Source organism: Vulpes vulpes, chromosome 10 (assembly GCF_048418805.1).
Source record: "Vulpes vulpes isolate BD-2025 chromosome 10, VulVul3, whole genome shotgun sequence".
Classification (NCBI taxonomy): Eukaryota; Metazoa; Chordata; class Mammalia; order Carnivora; family Canidae; genus Vulpes; species Vulpes vulpes.
Window position 1 is genome coordinate 36,192,078 of NC_132789.1, and position 16,197 is coordinate 36,208,274.

General features: G+C 36.4%; 1 protein-coding gene across 4 annotated transcripts in view; it reads left to right on the forward strand.

Moving 5' to 3' along the window:
• PTEN (phosphatase and tensin homolog) overlaps window positions 1-15,820 on the forward strand; it is an 88,551-nt gene extending 72,731 nt beyond the window's left edge. For 3 of the 4 annotated variants that reach the window (XM_026014797.2, XM_026014799.2, XM_072723583.1), the window contains 4 exons: window positions 498-639; window positions 6,139-6,305; window positions 9,358-9,582; window positions 12,322-15,820. In XM_026014797.2, the coding sequence (XP_025870582.1) occupies window positions 498-639; window positions 6,139-6,305; window positions 9,358-9,582; window positions 12,322-12,507 (720 nt within the window). In that variant the 3' untranslated portion in view covers window positions 12,508-15,820. The remainder of the gene's footprint in view (window positions 1-497; window positions 640-6,138; window positions 6,306-9,357; window positions 9,583-12,321) is intronic. The other variant, XM_072723581.1, reaches the window with a different exon arrangement.
• The last annotated feature ends 377 nt before the right edge of the window (window positions 15,821-16,197 follow it).

The following is a 16,197-nucleotide window of genomic DNA, read 5'->3' on the forward strand; positions in this document are numbered from 1 at the left end:
TTCTGTCTCTTAGAGGTACTTTGCCTTTATGTGTTCTGATTCTGACATGTTTGCCTGAAAAATAAGTAACCAAGCTTTTGAGGAATTATGTATTCAATACAAGTCCATAAATTTTTGCAGGAAGCCTTATGTGTAAAGAGCACAGCTGTAGTGCAGATGCCTTTGACAGTTATTTTGGATATGCTGTGGCCTTTGCTTATTGGGTTCATAGGTTGGAGCATTGTTGTTACCATTGTATAAATGAGGGTATTACAGTAATTATATTTTAAGGGAGAAAAGTTACTCTGATACTTTCCTTTGTACTAATGTTGCTCTGATTTACTCTGTTGTTAAGCTGGATTTAAATATTAATCATTCAAGGTCAAATTTCTAATGTATATATGTTCTTCAGTGGGTACAACCCAGTTACCATAACAATTTAGTGAAATAACTATAATGGAATTTTTCTTTTGAATTTGGCTTTTCTTTTTTATTTTTATTTTTTTTCTGTCCACCAGGGAGTAACTATTCCCAGTCAGAGGCGCTATGTGTATTATTATAGCTACCTGTTAAAGAATCATCTGGATTATAGACCAGTGGCACTGTTGTTTCACAAGATGATGTTTGAAACTATTCCAATGTTCAGTGGCGGAACTTGCAGTAAGTGCTCTAAATTTTCATCCTTCCAGTACATGGAACACTTTTCTAGACATATCTAGAAGTTTACATTAAAATCTAGAAAGAAATTTACCATACTTAATTATCTAGGGGTATATATTTCTGAAGTATCCAAACTAAGTAGCTCATTAGTTTAGCACATTGGGCTAAGGAAGCCAAGAGCAATGGATTTTAATGCCTTAGAAGCTAAATTATACTTATGAAAAAAATATTCTTTGCTGCCTCTACCAAATGCAGCCTAAATTGTAACCAGCTGACTAAAAAACCTATATCCCATTAGAGATCCAGCATCAGAGTGGCAGTGGGATTCATTAGTTTCCTGGTGTGGAAGCAGGGACCAATTCCTTCCTATCTTAGGACAACTAGATGTTGATAGTAATGGTGACAGGGTCAATCAATACAGAGGAAGAAATTATAAGACATGGTGACCAGCTGAAGTCTGTCAAGTGAATAGGGTTGAGTCAAAGTGTGTATTAGAGACAACCTGGATGTAGATCCTAGTTCCTCCTGGCTCTGTCCTTACTGGATTATGTAACCCCAGATACACCATCTACCTGTCTTTGTGTTTGCTCGTCAGTAAAATGAAGATACTTTGAAATCTGAAACTTTCTAGATATGTACTAAATAGAGGTCATGTCAGTGATGCCTGCCTCGCACTAATTTCCCTCTTACCCTAACCTCTCTGAGCCTCCCTCAGTTGCCCCTGTCCTGTTTTGCTTCTCTTCTATTCTAGATTGATAGAAGCTTTCATACTTGATACCTAGACCCAAAGCAGTTAGTCAAGAGAGAATGTATGAAAGGAAGTCATACCCAGCCAGTAAAAGACCAGACTATTGTTGCTTTTTTCTGTAACAGAATTTTATATCAGTTTCTTCCTGGCAGTGATCAGTCATGTGTTCTTGTTTAAGAAATACGTTTCATTTACTTAGAGGCAATTTTGTAGTTTGTAGATAAGAAACTACTATAGTATTTCTTCTAATTCCTCGAATAGTATTTCAGTGAGATTTTGTAATTTGCTAATGATTTTCAGTTTTATCTTTAAGTTTTGCTTCTTTGCTTCTGATTTATGTGATTAACAAATTTCTATACTTAAATTAACCTATACTGAGGAAATTAATTTCTTGGTGGTTTTCATCTTTCGTATTTAGGTATAATCCCCTTCATCGTATCTTGCTTGTGTTCTGAGAGCTGGACAACTTTATCATAGGCCACAGATTTATTAATATAGCATGTTATAGGCTTCTAGGAGACCTCATTGATGGTTTCGTCCTCTCAGTACAGTTTTTTTAATTAAAAAAATTTTTTTTAAAAAAAGTGTCTCTCATGAATAAATAAATTCACAGAGAGAGAGAGAAAGAGAGAGAGAGGCAGAGACACAGGCAGAGGGAGAAGCAGGCTCCACTCAGGGAGCCTGATGTGGGACTCGATCCCGGGACTCCAGGATCATGCCCTGGGCCGAAGGCGGGGCGTCAGACCGCTGAGCCACCTAGGGATCCCCATCTCTCAGTACAAGTTTTAAAAGTGCTGATAAAAAGGCACAGTACAAGGGACTGTGGTCCCTGGCACTGTTGTAGTACCCCATGGTGACAGGTGGTTGCTACACTGCTGGTGAGCACAACACGATGTATACACTTGTGGGATCACTGGGTTGTTTCCCTTAAACTGATGCAACATTGTGTGTCAACTATATGTCAAAAAATAATGAGATTTTGGATAAACAAAAAGACTTCTAGATGCAAGGCACTGGAGTAACAGAGATGATTGACATGGGAACTTTACAAATTCATAGAAGGAAAAAGAAAGGGAAAATTCTCGCTTGTTTTAAAGGATAGGTACCAGGTGTAAGGGCCAAAAGAAAGGTACAACATCTTAGGGAGATAAGAGAAAAAAACACTCCATTTAATCGTCTTTGAATCTAGTGTGATTTTTTTTTTTTTTCCCACTTTGGCCTCTCTAGCAAAAAATCTATCAGTTCTGTTCTGCCTGCCTATACTTAAACAGTCTGGGGGCTTTTGTTTTGTTTTTGTTTTTGTGTTTTGCCTCTTAGCATTGCATTTAAACTAAAAATTACTGACTACTGAAAACTTTTTCTTCTTCTTTTTTTAAATTTAAATTTATTTTTTATTGGTGTTCAATTTGCCAACATACAGAATAGCACCCAGTGCTCATCCTGTCAAGTGCCCACCTCAGTGCCCATCACCCAATCACCCCCACCCTCCCGCCCTCCTCCGCTTCCACCACCCCAAGTTCGTTTCCCAGAGTTAGGAGTCTCTCATGTTCTGTCTCCCTTTCTGATATTTCCTACTCATTTTTTCTCCTTTCCCCTTTATTCCCTTTCACTATTTTTTATATTCCCCAAATGAATGAGACCATACAATGTTTGTCCTTCTCTGACTGACTGACTTCACTCAGCATAATACCCTCCAGGTCCCTCCACGTGGAAGCAAATGGTGGGTATTTGTCGTTTCTAATGGCTGAGTAATATTCTATTGTATACACAGACCATATCTTCTTTATCCATTCATCTTTCGATGGACACCGAGGCTCAAAAAAAGAAAAAAAAACTCCATTACTAATTTTCTAGTTCTCCATTTATGCACTGTGATTTAATACTATGTAATGAAGCTATATTATAAATAATACATAATTGAATGGGACGCTATATTATAAATTATAAATGGTATATTCAAAAAAATAAAAGTTTTGGGGGTTGTCAGATAGTTTCATGGAGGGGGTCCAGCTCTTTACTGAGCAGTGGAGAAGTATACTGTTAAATTGGCATTGAAACTGAAGGATTACAGGCAATAGGAAGTAGCCTGACTTAAAGCATAGCAGTAGGAAATGAGCTGGACACAGAACAGAAGAGGATGGGATGTGTGGCTGGCTGTCAGAGGACCCTGAATTGGGATATCAGACCTGATTTGAGAGATACTGTGGCATCAGTGACCATTCTAGAGGCTTGGGCTCTGTTTTAAGTCTGGCTGTGTAGGAAGTGGTAGTTGCAAGATGCGGGGCTAGTGGTAGAAAGGATTCCGGTTATGGGACTTGCCATAAGCCAGATGTGCTTTGCTGAGGCATTCACATGGGATTTGATTGCTTTTTCCTTTGCCGTTTATATCTAAATATATTGTCAGTTTTGATTCTGGCCATGTGAATAATTCTCAGAAAAGGGATGAAGAAAAATGAATCTCACTGAGACTTGGAGACATGAATGTTTTTGGTTTTAAACCTGTTTTGGTCAGGTGCAGTTGAGCTGTTGATGTGAAGATCCTCAGTGGGTTCTCGAAGGTGTGGGTGAGAGAGAGAGATCTGGTATTTTGGAAAGCACCAGGCAACAGACAAAGTAGTAACTAGCCTTCTGTGTTAATCAGGTATGGGGCTAGAGGGTGGGAAGGGAAAAAGAACAGGAGGACTGAGACATGGTGGGTTCTGAGTCTGGGTTCAGGAGGAAGATCAGGAGCAGTGAGGAAGACAAAGAAGCTTCTGCAAAGTTGTTGGGGGTCAGCAGCTGGTTTCTTACTGGATTATAGTCCTAATATTCCTAAATAAAGAAAAAGTTTACTCTTTACATCTAAAAGGGTTGAAACATTAGTAAAAGATGATCAGTGTGATTTTCTTTCAATACACAATACAGTATATCAATATGCATATATCAGAACAGTTTAATTCTGATTTTTGTTTATCAGGTATTGACGTACATTTCTTTAGAACATAGTCATATCAAAGAGAAAATACTGTGTGTCTTAGAAGTCAGCAGAACCATGCTGATGTTGGACTTCTGATTAGTTAGGTCTTAGAGATCTAAGATGGGAAATGCATATTGTAAAGGAAATTATTTTCTCTAGTGATTTGAGGAAATCTTTCCCACTTATTTTTATTAAAACCGTTTAGCTTAGTTTTTGGGGTAAATTCTAAGTAATACTGATTTGTAATTAGCTTATGGATTGATCATACAACTGTAGAATTCCTGAAACACAGTTTAGATGTAGTTAAATTGATACCTGGCTTATACAGTTAATATGCTTTTGAAAGTTTTGAAATCAGGATTATCAGATTCTGAACTAGTGTGGTTTGGATTAATAAGATTACAAGTCATTTTCATCCTGGATGATTTTTATCGAAGCTTTGAAATCATATCTTTTTGTTTGCTTCTTCAAGCTAGATTTCCTAGTGAAATTTTCAGAATCACAGTCTTATAAAATGGCTCACTGTACTTTGAACCTTGAGTCAAGGAAGTGAAAATGATTGACAGATTGTTAGTGTAATGTTTCCCCTTTTTGAAGTACCCTTTTTCTCATGATAAATGCCTCACAAATTCATATTAGAAAAACCCACTAGGCTGTTATCAAACCTATTTATTATGTGAGTGCTGATGCTGATACTTCACAGATGAGCCAGCACATCTGTATTAAACTGAAAAATGCATCTAGATTGGATAAGCCTTTTGCCTTTTTCTCACTTGTTGGGCATGTTGATAAACAATGTGATACTTCTTTTTGCATCTTTAAGGATGATGCCTTTTGGTGTTGAGGATTTTATGCCTGTTTATAAATGTGTGCATATTTCATATATACATATATGTATGTATGTATGTATGAAAATTTTCATGTACTTTTTGCAAGCTTAGAATTGTATTTCTTAATTGTCTTGGCATATTTCTTTCAAGACCCACTACTTAGTCATAAGGTTAATCACTAGCACAATATAATCCTTCCCTTTACTTTACTTTAAAACAGACAGGGGCCACAGCCAAAATACTTGGTAATGAAAATGGAGTGTGTTTTGGAGGGAGGAAGATTGTGCTACAGTTTGTGCTTGAGTCTGTTCTGTTTCTTTGCAGACATTTCAAATCTTTTTCTTCCTGTTTCTTAGGATGATGGCTTTATAATAACTTTAAGAAATAAAATGTGAACTATAGGTAAAATAAATAATGGTTGATATTTTTATGAATATTGAGTCTTGTGGTTATAGGATTTATTAATAATCTTGTTATAAATTATTTTCTCATGTGTCTTGTGAACATGTAATGATTTGTATTTTGTGGGTTTTGTTACATGGTAGAGACTTTAAAATACTGCAGCAAGTATCTTTTTTTACAGTTACTTTCTTTGCAGTTCATAGATATACCAGAAAATTATTTTAGCCTTTTAATTATAAATCTAATTTATATTAGATTTTTAACAGTTTAATGTTAAAGTTTTGCTGTTATTGTAGTGCCAGAGTCTACTCTGGGGAGTTAGTATTTGTGAAGTAGAACCAGTGAATAGAACCTTACGTTGAAGATTGAAATTAGAGAAACTTTTGTACTGATTATAATTTTCGAACTTTTCTTTTTCATTGATTTGTTTTAGATCTGGGTGAAAGACTCAGAATTACTATATTATGTGTTTTGCTAATATTAACCATTAAAATGGTGTTTGACAGTTTGACATTTGAAGGCATTTCCAGTGAAATGATGCTAACGTGTATTTAACCGTGCAGATCCTCAGTTTGTGGTCTGCCAGCTAAAGGTGAAGATCTATTCCTCCAATTCAGGACCCACACGACGGGAAGACAAGTTCATGTACTTTGAGTTCCCTCAGCCGTTGCCTGTGTGCGGTGACATCAAAGTAGAGTTCTTCCACAAACAGAACAAGATGCTAAAAAAGGTTTGTACTTTTATTGGGAACAATATCCCAAATCACTGTATTTTGAATAGTAACCTCAGAACTTTTGCTTAAAATATTTAGGTAGACAGGAATCATTCTGTAAGGAGAGATTACAGGCTATATTTTGTGCCTAACCATCTGGTGAATTGTAATTGGTTTTCTGTTTGATCTGCACCCGCTTTGCTTACTTGAGCATTGATGAGCCATTATAATGGTAACAAATCTTATTAGGGGAAAAGTCCTTATGGCATTGTAATTTTAGATGAATTTTCTGTAAGCTAGGTTATGCAGAGAAGTTTTATAAAAATGTTAAAGATTCTATACCCCATTAAATCTGTTATAATCTGGGACTCCTGGGTGGCTCGGCAGTTGAGCGCCTGCCTTTGCCTCAGAGCATGGTCCCGGGGTCCTGGGATCAAGTCCACATCGGGCTCCCTGCATGGAGCCTGCTTCTCCCTCTGCCTGTGTCTCTGCCTCTCTCTCTCTGTGTCTCTCAGGAATAAATAAATAAAATCTTTTTTTAAAAAGTTATAATCCTTTGAGAAAGAATGATCAATTACCAAGGAAAAGTTAGCAAGGGACCCTGAGTTTATAAAAGATTCGGTCTCTATGTATAAATAAGCTCTGTCCCATGGTGGTATTGTGTGATGACACTTTCCCCCCATTTTGGTTTATGTTTCTCGAGACCAGATCATATCATATTTAGCTTCCTCAAATTTATCGAATAGTTTGATTTTTAGCTTAGGAGAGTGATAAGTATGCAAAGGAAGTAATAAAGAATGAAAAAATGTATTAAATGTGCAGGTTTAGAAAGTGAGGTTTGCGTCTTACTGAGCCATAGTTAGGTAATTCAAGAGCTAATTTTTTTTTTTTTTTTAAAGATTTCTTTATTCATGAGAGAGAGAGAGAGAGAAAGAGAGAGAGAGAGAGAGGCAGAGACACAGGCAGAGGGAGAAGCTCCCTTCACGCAGGGAGCCCGACATGGGACTCAATCCTGGGTTTCCAGAATCACGCCCTGGGCTGAAGGCAGGCGCTTAAATGCTGAGCCACCCAGGGATCCCAAGAGCTAATTCTTAAACTCTCTTGATTTAAAATATTGTGTGAACATAAAAGTAAAATGAATGCACCTTAGGTGGCATAGTAATGAACAAAAATACTAGCTTTGTATGTTGTTACTGCCTCAATAGACATTCCACATAGTATATTGCCAGTCTTTAGACATTCTCAGTAATAGGACTGATTTAGTTTTCCCAATATTTAGCTTTTTTTTTTTTTAAAGTTTCATTTATTACAAAAATTTTAAGCTCTACCTTGACTTATGTGAAGAAATATTATTTTCTATATCCAGAATCCACATAGCTGGGAAATTTACAAAATGTTAAACTCTTTTTTTTTTTCACCAGAAACCCATTTCCTGCCTATTCTGTATAAATGAAAGTTAAATATATCTTGATAACTTTGGAAAATAATTTTTCAGTAGCCCGGGAAGTGTTAGCTAGTGTTTAAAATTAAGGTATTTTTTTCTTTTCTATTTGTTATAAGACTGGTACATGTAAACGTTTATTTTTTTATTTAAAAAAAATTTTTATTTATTTAATTAGGCTCCACACCCAGCATGGGGCTTGAACTCATGACCCTGAGATCAAGAGTACATACCAACTGAGCTAGCTAGGTGCCTCTAAAATGTTTATATTTTATATTTAAAACAGACGCCTGCATCACTGTCTCCCTGTATCTTTAGTAGGAGTGTATAAGTTCTCACTTTTAGTTACCATGTGTACATTACTAATACATGTAAAATGGAAGATTAGATTAATATTTGTAATATATCATTAACTGGGATTACTTTACATATATTGCCATTTTATGTGATTTCCCCTGCCTGTTACAAATGTTGCTATGATTTAAACAAAAACAGGTTTAATATAATCAGTACCTAAACAGAATCCACATTTTTGGAGATTTAAATATTACTGGCTTATGTTCTTTTGACTCTAAGTAAAAGATATGTACAGTTACTAACTCAGTGACTTTGCTATAATAATTGAAATTAACAAATACATTTTTTTAAAGACTTACATACAGGATTACTAGGTACTGTTAAAAGATAAAAAGTCAGTTAAACGTAGGATATTTAAGGGTCTTACCATCTTCCTGGGAAAATAGCAAAACTCAAAGGTAAGTTAGAATAACAGATTTAATGGCAATTTAAGGCACCAGGTAAATAAGATGTCACAAAGCTGCACATCATTAGCTGTCAGGTGACCCATACAGGCCAAATTCCAGTCATTAGAAGAAGAGAGAAAGAGAGAACATTTTATGTATTGGTCAGGAAGGGTTTGAAGTGATGAACATTTGTTGTGTTTTTTTTGATTATTAATAAGAAGTAATTTTTTAATAGGCATTTTTTTATAACATAAAGTCAGAATTGCTTGTCTCCTTCCCCCATATTATGAACATTTTCTTTTATTTGTATATTTTTTTATTGGAGTTCGATTTGTCAACATATAGTATAACTCCCAAGACTGAATGTTTTCAAACACATGCATTGTCGTGTAAGGAACTGAAGCCACTAGTGTTCTTGTTGCTTCTGAAGTAGAAATGTATCTGCCGTGCTTCCTCGGGAAGTTGTGTTGACATTTCAAGAACCTTTGTTAAAGTAAATTTTGTAATGGTTAACTTGTTGAAACAGCATTAAACCCATATCTGATTGTTTAATACACACATACATACAAACTCAAAACATTTTTTAAAGCTAACATTAGACAAGAAAGGAAATATTTTACTTTGGTTTTAAAACAAACGTAAGTTATCTTAGAACTTGTGGAATCACATTCTTGGTCTAAAATTTGAACAAAAGAATAAACATGTGTGAGTTAGATGCAACAGATAACCCACAGATTGCCAAGTATTTGTAGGTTTGTCTTTATTCAAACTGTCAAATGACACGTGGCTTATTTTATTGACTTCTTGGGGCAAATGTTGAATATAGGTTATATGTTTTCTTCTTTCAAAACAATTTAAAATTTGTCTTTTTTTTTTTTTTTTAAAGGACAAAATGTTTCACTTTTGGGTAAACACATTCTTCATACCAGGACCAGAGGAAACCTCAGAAAAAGTAGAAAATGGAAGTCTATGTGATCAAGAAATTGATAGTATTTGCAGTATAGAACGTGCAGATAATGACAAGGAATATCTAGTACTCACTTTAACAAAAAATGATCTCGACAAAGCAAATAAAGACAAGGCCAACCGATATTTTTCTCCAAATTTTAAGGTCGGTTCAAGACATTTTAAGGAAGTGGTGGGTGGCTCTTTGTGTGTGTGTGTGGGGGGGGGTTTAGGTGTCTAGCTGGTGAAGGACTTGAATGAGTGAGTTTTAAGTATTATTTAGAAGCAATATTTAGGTATTAATAACTTGAGTTTCTAATAAGGATGTGCACACAGAGTCAAAAGTCAAAAAGCTGCCCCCCCCCTTTTTAATTTTTATTTATTTATTTATTTTATTTTTTTCCTCCCCCTTTTTTAAAAACCTCTTTCGCTGCTTATGTTTGGTGACATGTGGGGCAGGGATTGGGAAGGTAACTTCAGTTTATGGGATATGAAGTAGGAATGGGGGAAGAAAGAGGTAGAAGGGAACTCCATCATTTGTGAATGATTCATATGGGATGTTCTTAACTGTTTCTGAGTTTGTCCCTTTCCAATTTATTTTCAACTCCTCAAAGTGATCTTAAAATAGACATTGTGTCACTCCTTTTTATACTTTTTAAAGACCTTGTGGTTTTTTGATACGACTTATAAGGACCTGCCTAACTGAGCACAGGCCTTCCTCCTACGTGAGCTCTCGCCATGACCTGCTGCTCTGAGACCCACCCATCCTGGTCTCTCCTCAGTTCTGCCAGAGGCTGAGCTCTCCTTTCCTCTCCCTGTACGTCTCCACCTGCCCCCGTTCCCTTGCCGTTCCTGCATTTGGCTACCCTTCCATGTGGTAGCCCTGGCTTCAGGCCTGGTGCTCTGAGAGGCCTTCTCCCATCATCCTCCTGTTACTCCCTTTCTGAAGCTCTGTCTGCTTCCTCATATAATGGAATTATTTGGATCATTACTTATGTCTATATGTGATGTGTGTATTTCTATTCCTGTGCATTGATAAGAATTTTCCAGGTTAAAAAATGTGATTTGTCAATGTTTTCCACTGGTAATTTGTCCTTTTTACCTTCCCCTTTCCTGTTTCTTGTTCTCTCTGACCTCCCCCCTTCCTTTCACCATACCTTCCTCCTTTCTCTTTGCAAACATTCTCTCTTACTTGTTTTGCCTCATTCCCTTTCTAGAACATGCGGCAAGCCTACCCCGAGCTGATAGGTGTGAGAATCTTGCAAGTAATCATAAAAATAAAGGGGGGGGGGGGGCTACATATTTTAAGTGAAAGTAAGTCCAGTACTAAGTGCCTTTACTTCTTACAGTTCTCTTAAGTGGTTAGAAGTATCTTTTAGAATCCGTGGGTTTCCATTACTATCTTTTACCTAAGTCTGCATTTTCCTTAATTAATAGCTTTTAAAGTGTGACTGCTGCTACTTTGTTTCCTTTTTTAATAAGATTAAATATTTATGTTTACAAATAAAAACTATTTCAATTATCAGTAAGCAGATATATGATGGTAAGTACTTATGAACAAAGAAAGTAGAAGTGGGATAGAGAATGACCTTGGTGTATGTTTTAGCTCGGTAGTTAAGAGAAGGTGACATTTCATCGGAGGCCTAAATGAGATGAGTGAGCTGTACAAATACCTGGGATGAGAGCTCTGAGACAGGAATGATTCTCATGTTTGGGGAGCAGTAGATACGCAGTCATTTTGACTAAAGCGCGGCAATCGGAGTCTGAAGATGTTGAGGTGTTTTCAGCACAGGAAGGATGTCATCTGAATTTTGTCTTTAAAATGTAGACTGGAGGGGCGCCTGGGTGGCTCAGTCCATGAAGCATCTGCCTTTGGCTCAGGTCATGATCTCAGGGTCCTGGGATCGAGCCCCCCATCGGGCTCCCTGCTCAGCGGGGAGCCTGCTTCTGCTTCTCCCTCCCCCCTGCTCATGCTCGCTCTCTATCTCTCTGTCAAATAAATAAATAAAATATTTTTTAAAATGTGGACTGGAGAGGAAAGTTAGGGAGAGGAGGCAAGAACAGAGCTGGGAGGTGAGGTAAGAAGTTGCTACAGTGGTCTCTTCCAGACGGGAGATAGTGGTTGCTTGGACTAGCGGTGGCAGCGCTAGTGGGGCAGTGAGAAGCCATCAGAGTGGGTGGAGATGGCATTCTGCAGGTGGAACTGAAAGGATTTACTGATGGAACGGGATGCTGGATGTAAGATGAGGGGAATTGATGCTGATTATTGGAAAACAGGGGAGGGGTTTCATGGCAGATTCTATCAAAGCCTCACATCCACTTGCCTTTCTGGGCCTTAGCTTCCTGTCCTCGCAGATGGAAATACCTGCTTTGTTGAGTTGTTTGACAGGTTACTCAGCACCGCCTGCAGAGGCCCTTAGATCATTGTATGCTGTTCTTAACCTCGAGGGCTAATGAGATCCTAAACATTATTGTTGCTCAGTGTTTTTATAATACTTGTATTTGTTTAATATTATTTGTATCAGAAAATGCACAAAGATTCAGACAGGTAGTAAGCGAAACATTCTTTTGGAACTCAGCTGTTTTTCATTGAATTTTGTGATTGAAAATACATTTTGTAAACGGTTGATGAACTCAGTGCATCTCTTGTGGAATTAGTTAATGCTTGCAGCTTCCGCTTATTAAAGATGAGTATGTTAACTCGTGTATCTTTTCAGTGTGTAACAAGAAAACCTAGAGGAAAACTGAAGAAGAGGGTCATTGAAAAGACAACTGCCTTTTCGAGATCCTGTGTGCCACAGCACTTTTAAAAACGAACCTGCTAAAAATATGTATCTTTGCCAAGTAATTTAAGATGAGTCAGATTCCTGGATTTTCCACTTAAACTTTGCCTTTTTTTCTCTAGGTGAAGCTGTACTTCACAAAAACCGTAGAGGAGCCATCAAACCCGGAGGCTAGCAGTTCAACTTCTGTGACGCCAGATGTTAGTGACAATGAACCTGATCATTATAGATATTCTGACACCACTGACTCTGACCCAGAGAACGAACCCTTTGATGAAGATCAGCACACACAAATCACAAAAGTCTGAATTTTTTTTAATCAAGAGGGATAAAACACCATGAAAACAAACTTGAATAAACTGAAATTGGACCTTTTTTTTTTAATGGCAATAGGACATTGTGTCAGATTACCAGTTATAGGAACAATTCTCTCTTCCTGACCAATCTCGTTTTGCCCTATACATCCACGGGGTTTTGACACTTGTTGTCCAGTTGAAAAAAGGTTGTGTAGCTGTGTCATGTATATACCTTTTTGTGTCAAAAGGACATTGAAAATTCAATTAGGATAAATAAAGATGGCACTTTCCCATTTTATTCCAGTTTTATAAAAAGTGGAGACAGACTGATGTGTATACGTAGGGATTTCTCATTTTGTGTTCTGTCACCAACTGAAGTGGCTAAAGAGTTTTGTGATATACAGGTTCACATCCTACCCCTTTGCACTTGTGGCAACAGATAAGTCTGCAGTTGGCTAAGAGGAGTTTCTTGAGGGTTTTGCTACATTCTAATGCATGTATTTGGGTTAGGGGAATGGAGGGAGTGCTCAGAAAGGGAGATCTGTCATGCTGAACTCTGGACCATAGACCATCTCCAGCTATTTCATGCACCTTTCTTTAGCATGCTACAGTTATTAATCTGGACATTTGAGGAATTGGCCGCTGTCACTGCTTGTCGTTTTGTGCATTTTATTTTTTTTAAAGCATATTGGTGCTAGAAAAGGCAGCTAGAGGGAGTGAATCTGTATTGGGGTACAGGAATGAACCTTCCACAACTTCTTCTTAAGAATCCACAAATGAAGGGATATTAAAAATAATGTGGTCATAGATGAGAAACACAGCAACAATGACTTAACCATATAAATGTGGAGGCTATCAACAAAGAATGGGCTTGAAACATTACAAAAATTGACAATGATCTATTAAATATATTTTTTTCAGTTGTAATGACTGCTCCATCTCCTGTGTAATCAAGGCCAGTGCGAAAAGTCAGATGCTATTAGTACTACATCAGTCAACAACCTACACTTAACTTTATTAGTTTTCAATCATATACCTGCTGTGGATGCTTCATGTGCTGCCTGCAAGCTTCTTTTTTCTCAATTGAATATAAAATATTTTGTAATGCTGCACAGGAAATTTCAATTTGAGATTCTACAGTAAGCGTTTTTTTCTTTAAAGATTTATGATGCACTTACTCAATCCAATAGCTGTCAGCCGTTCCGCCCTTTTGACCTTACACATTCTATTACAATGAGTTTTGCAGTTTTGCACATTTTTTAAATGTCATTAACTGTTAGGGAATTTTACTTGAATACTGAATACATATAATGTTTATATTTAAAAGAACATTATTTGTGTTAAAAAGGAAATTAGAGTTGCAGTAAATTTTCAACACTGCACAAATAATAAGGCATTTACTTTTTCAGTAGAAATTGTCCCACATAACGCTTTTATCGGTTTTTATTGAAAGAATAGATTTTTTTTTTTAAATGTGCAGTGTTGAATCATTTCTTCATAGTGCTAGAGTTAGGACTAGGGCTTCAATTTAACTTCTTAAATATCATATATTTGATATGCCCAGACTGCATATGATTCTAAGCAGAGTACAACTACTATTGTAAAGCTAATGTGAAGATACTATTTAAAAGAAGTTTTTCCCCCACAGAAATTTGGTGTATTTCAAATTATACCTTGACCTGGAGACATTTAAATATCCAGCCAATTTATTTCTTAATGGTGTAAAATCTCATTTTCAATAACTTATTGGTGCTGAAATTGTTCACTAGCTGTGGTCTGACCTAGTTAATTTACAAATACAGATTGCATAAGACCTACTAGAGCAGCATTTATAGAATTTGATGGTAAATAAATTAGGCAGAACTTCATCTAAAATACTCTTAGTAAATAATGTTGACATGTTTTCCATACCTCATCCATTTCATTCAACAAGTAAAATTTTTAAATTTTTAACAAAGCTCTTAGGATTTACACATTTGTATTTAAACATTGATATATATAGAGAATTCATTGACTGCTCATAAGTTAAATTGGTAGAGACAACTGTTCCTAAGATCTCAGCATTGAAATTTATATGCCACCTTATCTTTCATAAAAGCTGAAAATTGTTGACTTAAAATGAAAATCAACTATTCATGTTTTGACGATAGTTATTAATACTGTTATTTGTTACAGTTTTGGGCACAGTATATTAAAACATAACTTGTGTTGTTCCAATATGTAACATGGAGGGCCAGGTCATAAATAATGACATTATAATGGGCTTTTGCACTGTTATATTTTTCCTTTGGAATGTGAAGGTCTGAATGAGGGTTTTGATTTTGAATGTTTCAATGTTTTTGAGAAGCCTTGCTTACATTTTATGGTGTAGTCATTGGAAATGGAGATATGGCATTATATATATATATTATATATATATAAATATATATTATACATACTACTCTCCTTTATTTCAGTTACCATCCCCATAGAATTTGACAAGAATTGCTATGACTGAAAGGTTTTTGAGTCCTAATTAAAACTTTATTTATGACAGTATTCATAATTAGCCTGAAATGCATTCTGTAGGTAATCTCTTTGAGTTTCTGGAATGTTTTCTTACTTAGACTTTCTGGATGTGCAGCCGCTTACATGTCTGAAGTTACTTGAAGGCATCACTTTTTAAGAAAGCTTACAGTTGGGCCCTGTGCCATCCCAAGTCCTCTGTAGCTCCCCTCAAACATTTTTTTTCCATAATTACTACAGGGCAGTTGAATAAATAGCATCACCATTCTTTGCTGTGGCACAGGTTATAAACTTAAGTGGAGTTTACCGGCAGCATCAAATGTTTCAGCTTTAAAAAATAAAAGTAGGGTACAAGTTACATGTTTAGTTCTAGAAAATTTGTGCAATATGTTCATAACGATGGCTGTGGTTGCCACAAAGTGCCTCGTTTACCTTTAAATACTGTTAATGTGTCATGCATGCAGATGGAAGGGGTGGAGCTGTGCACCTGCGTGGGGGCTTTAATGCAGTGTTGGGCAGAGTTGCCTTCTACCCTGCCAGTTCAAAAGTTCAATCTGTTTTCATATAGAATATATATCCTAAAAATTCCAGTCTGTTAAACAGCCTTCCTCTGATTCAGCCTCTTCAGATACTCTTGTGCTGTGCAGCAGTGGCTCTGTGTGTAAATGCTATGCCCTGAGGATACACAAAAACATATGATGTGTACAGGATAATGCCTCATACCAATCAGATGTCCATTTGTTATTGTGTTTGTTAACAGCCCTTTATCTCTTAGTGTTATAAACTCCACTTAAAACTGATTAAAGTCTCATTCTTGTCATTGTGTGGGTGTTTTATTAAACGAGAGTATTTAAATTGTTTAAATTTATTAACATTTTAAATAATGGGCAGCCAAATGTGATTAAGTTCTCTAAGTTTTGTGGGGGTTTTTTTTCCCCTGCTGTGCTTAAAAACCTGCACTTATAAAAACACGAGCCTTTGTCAGCTCGGGAGTAGAGTATCAGTCTACTCGTGTTTTTTTTGTTTGTTTGTTTTGTTTTGTTTTGTTTTTTAGTTTACTCGTGTTTGAGAGGCACTTTTCTTAGGGCTTTAGTCAACACTTAATAAATTGTTTCAAGCACATTAAATAACATCCTAATCCTGAAAAATTCAAGATTCTTGAATTATTGCTTTTTCTCTGCCCCCCCCACCCCCCAC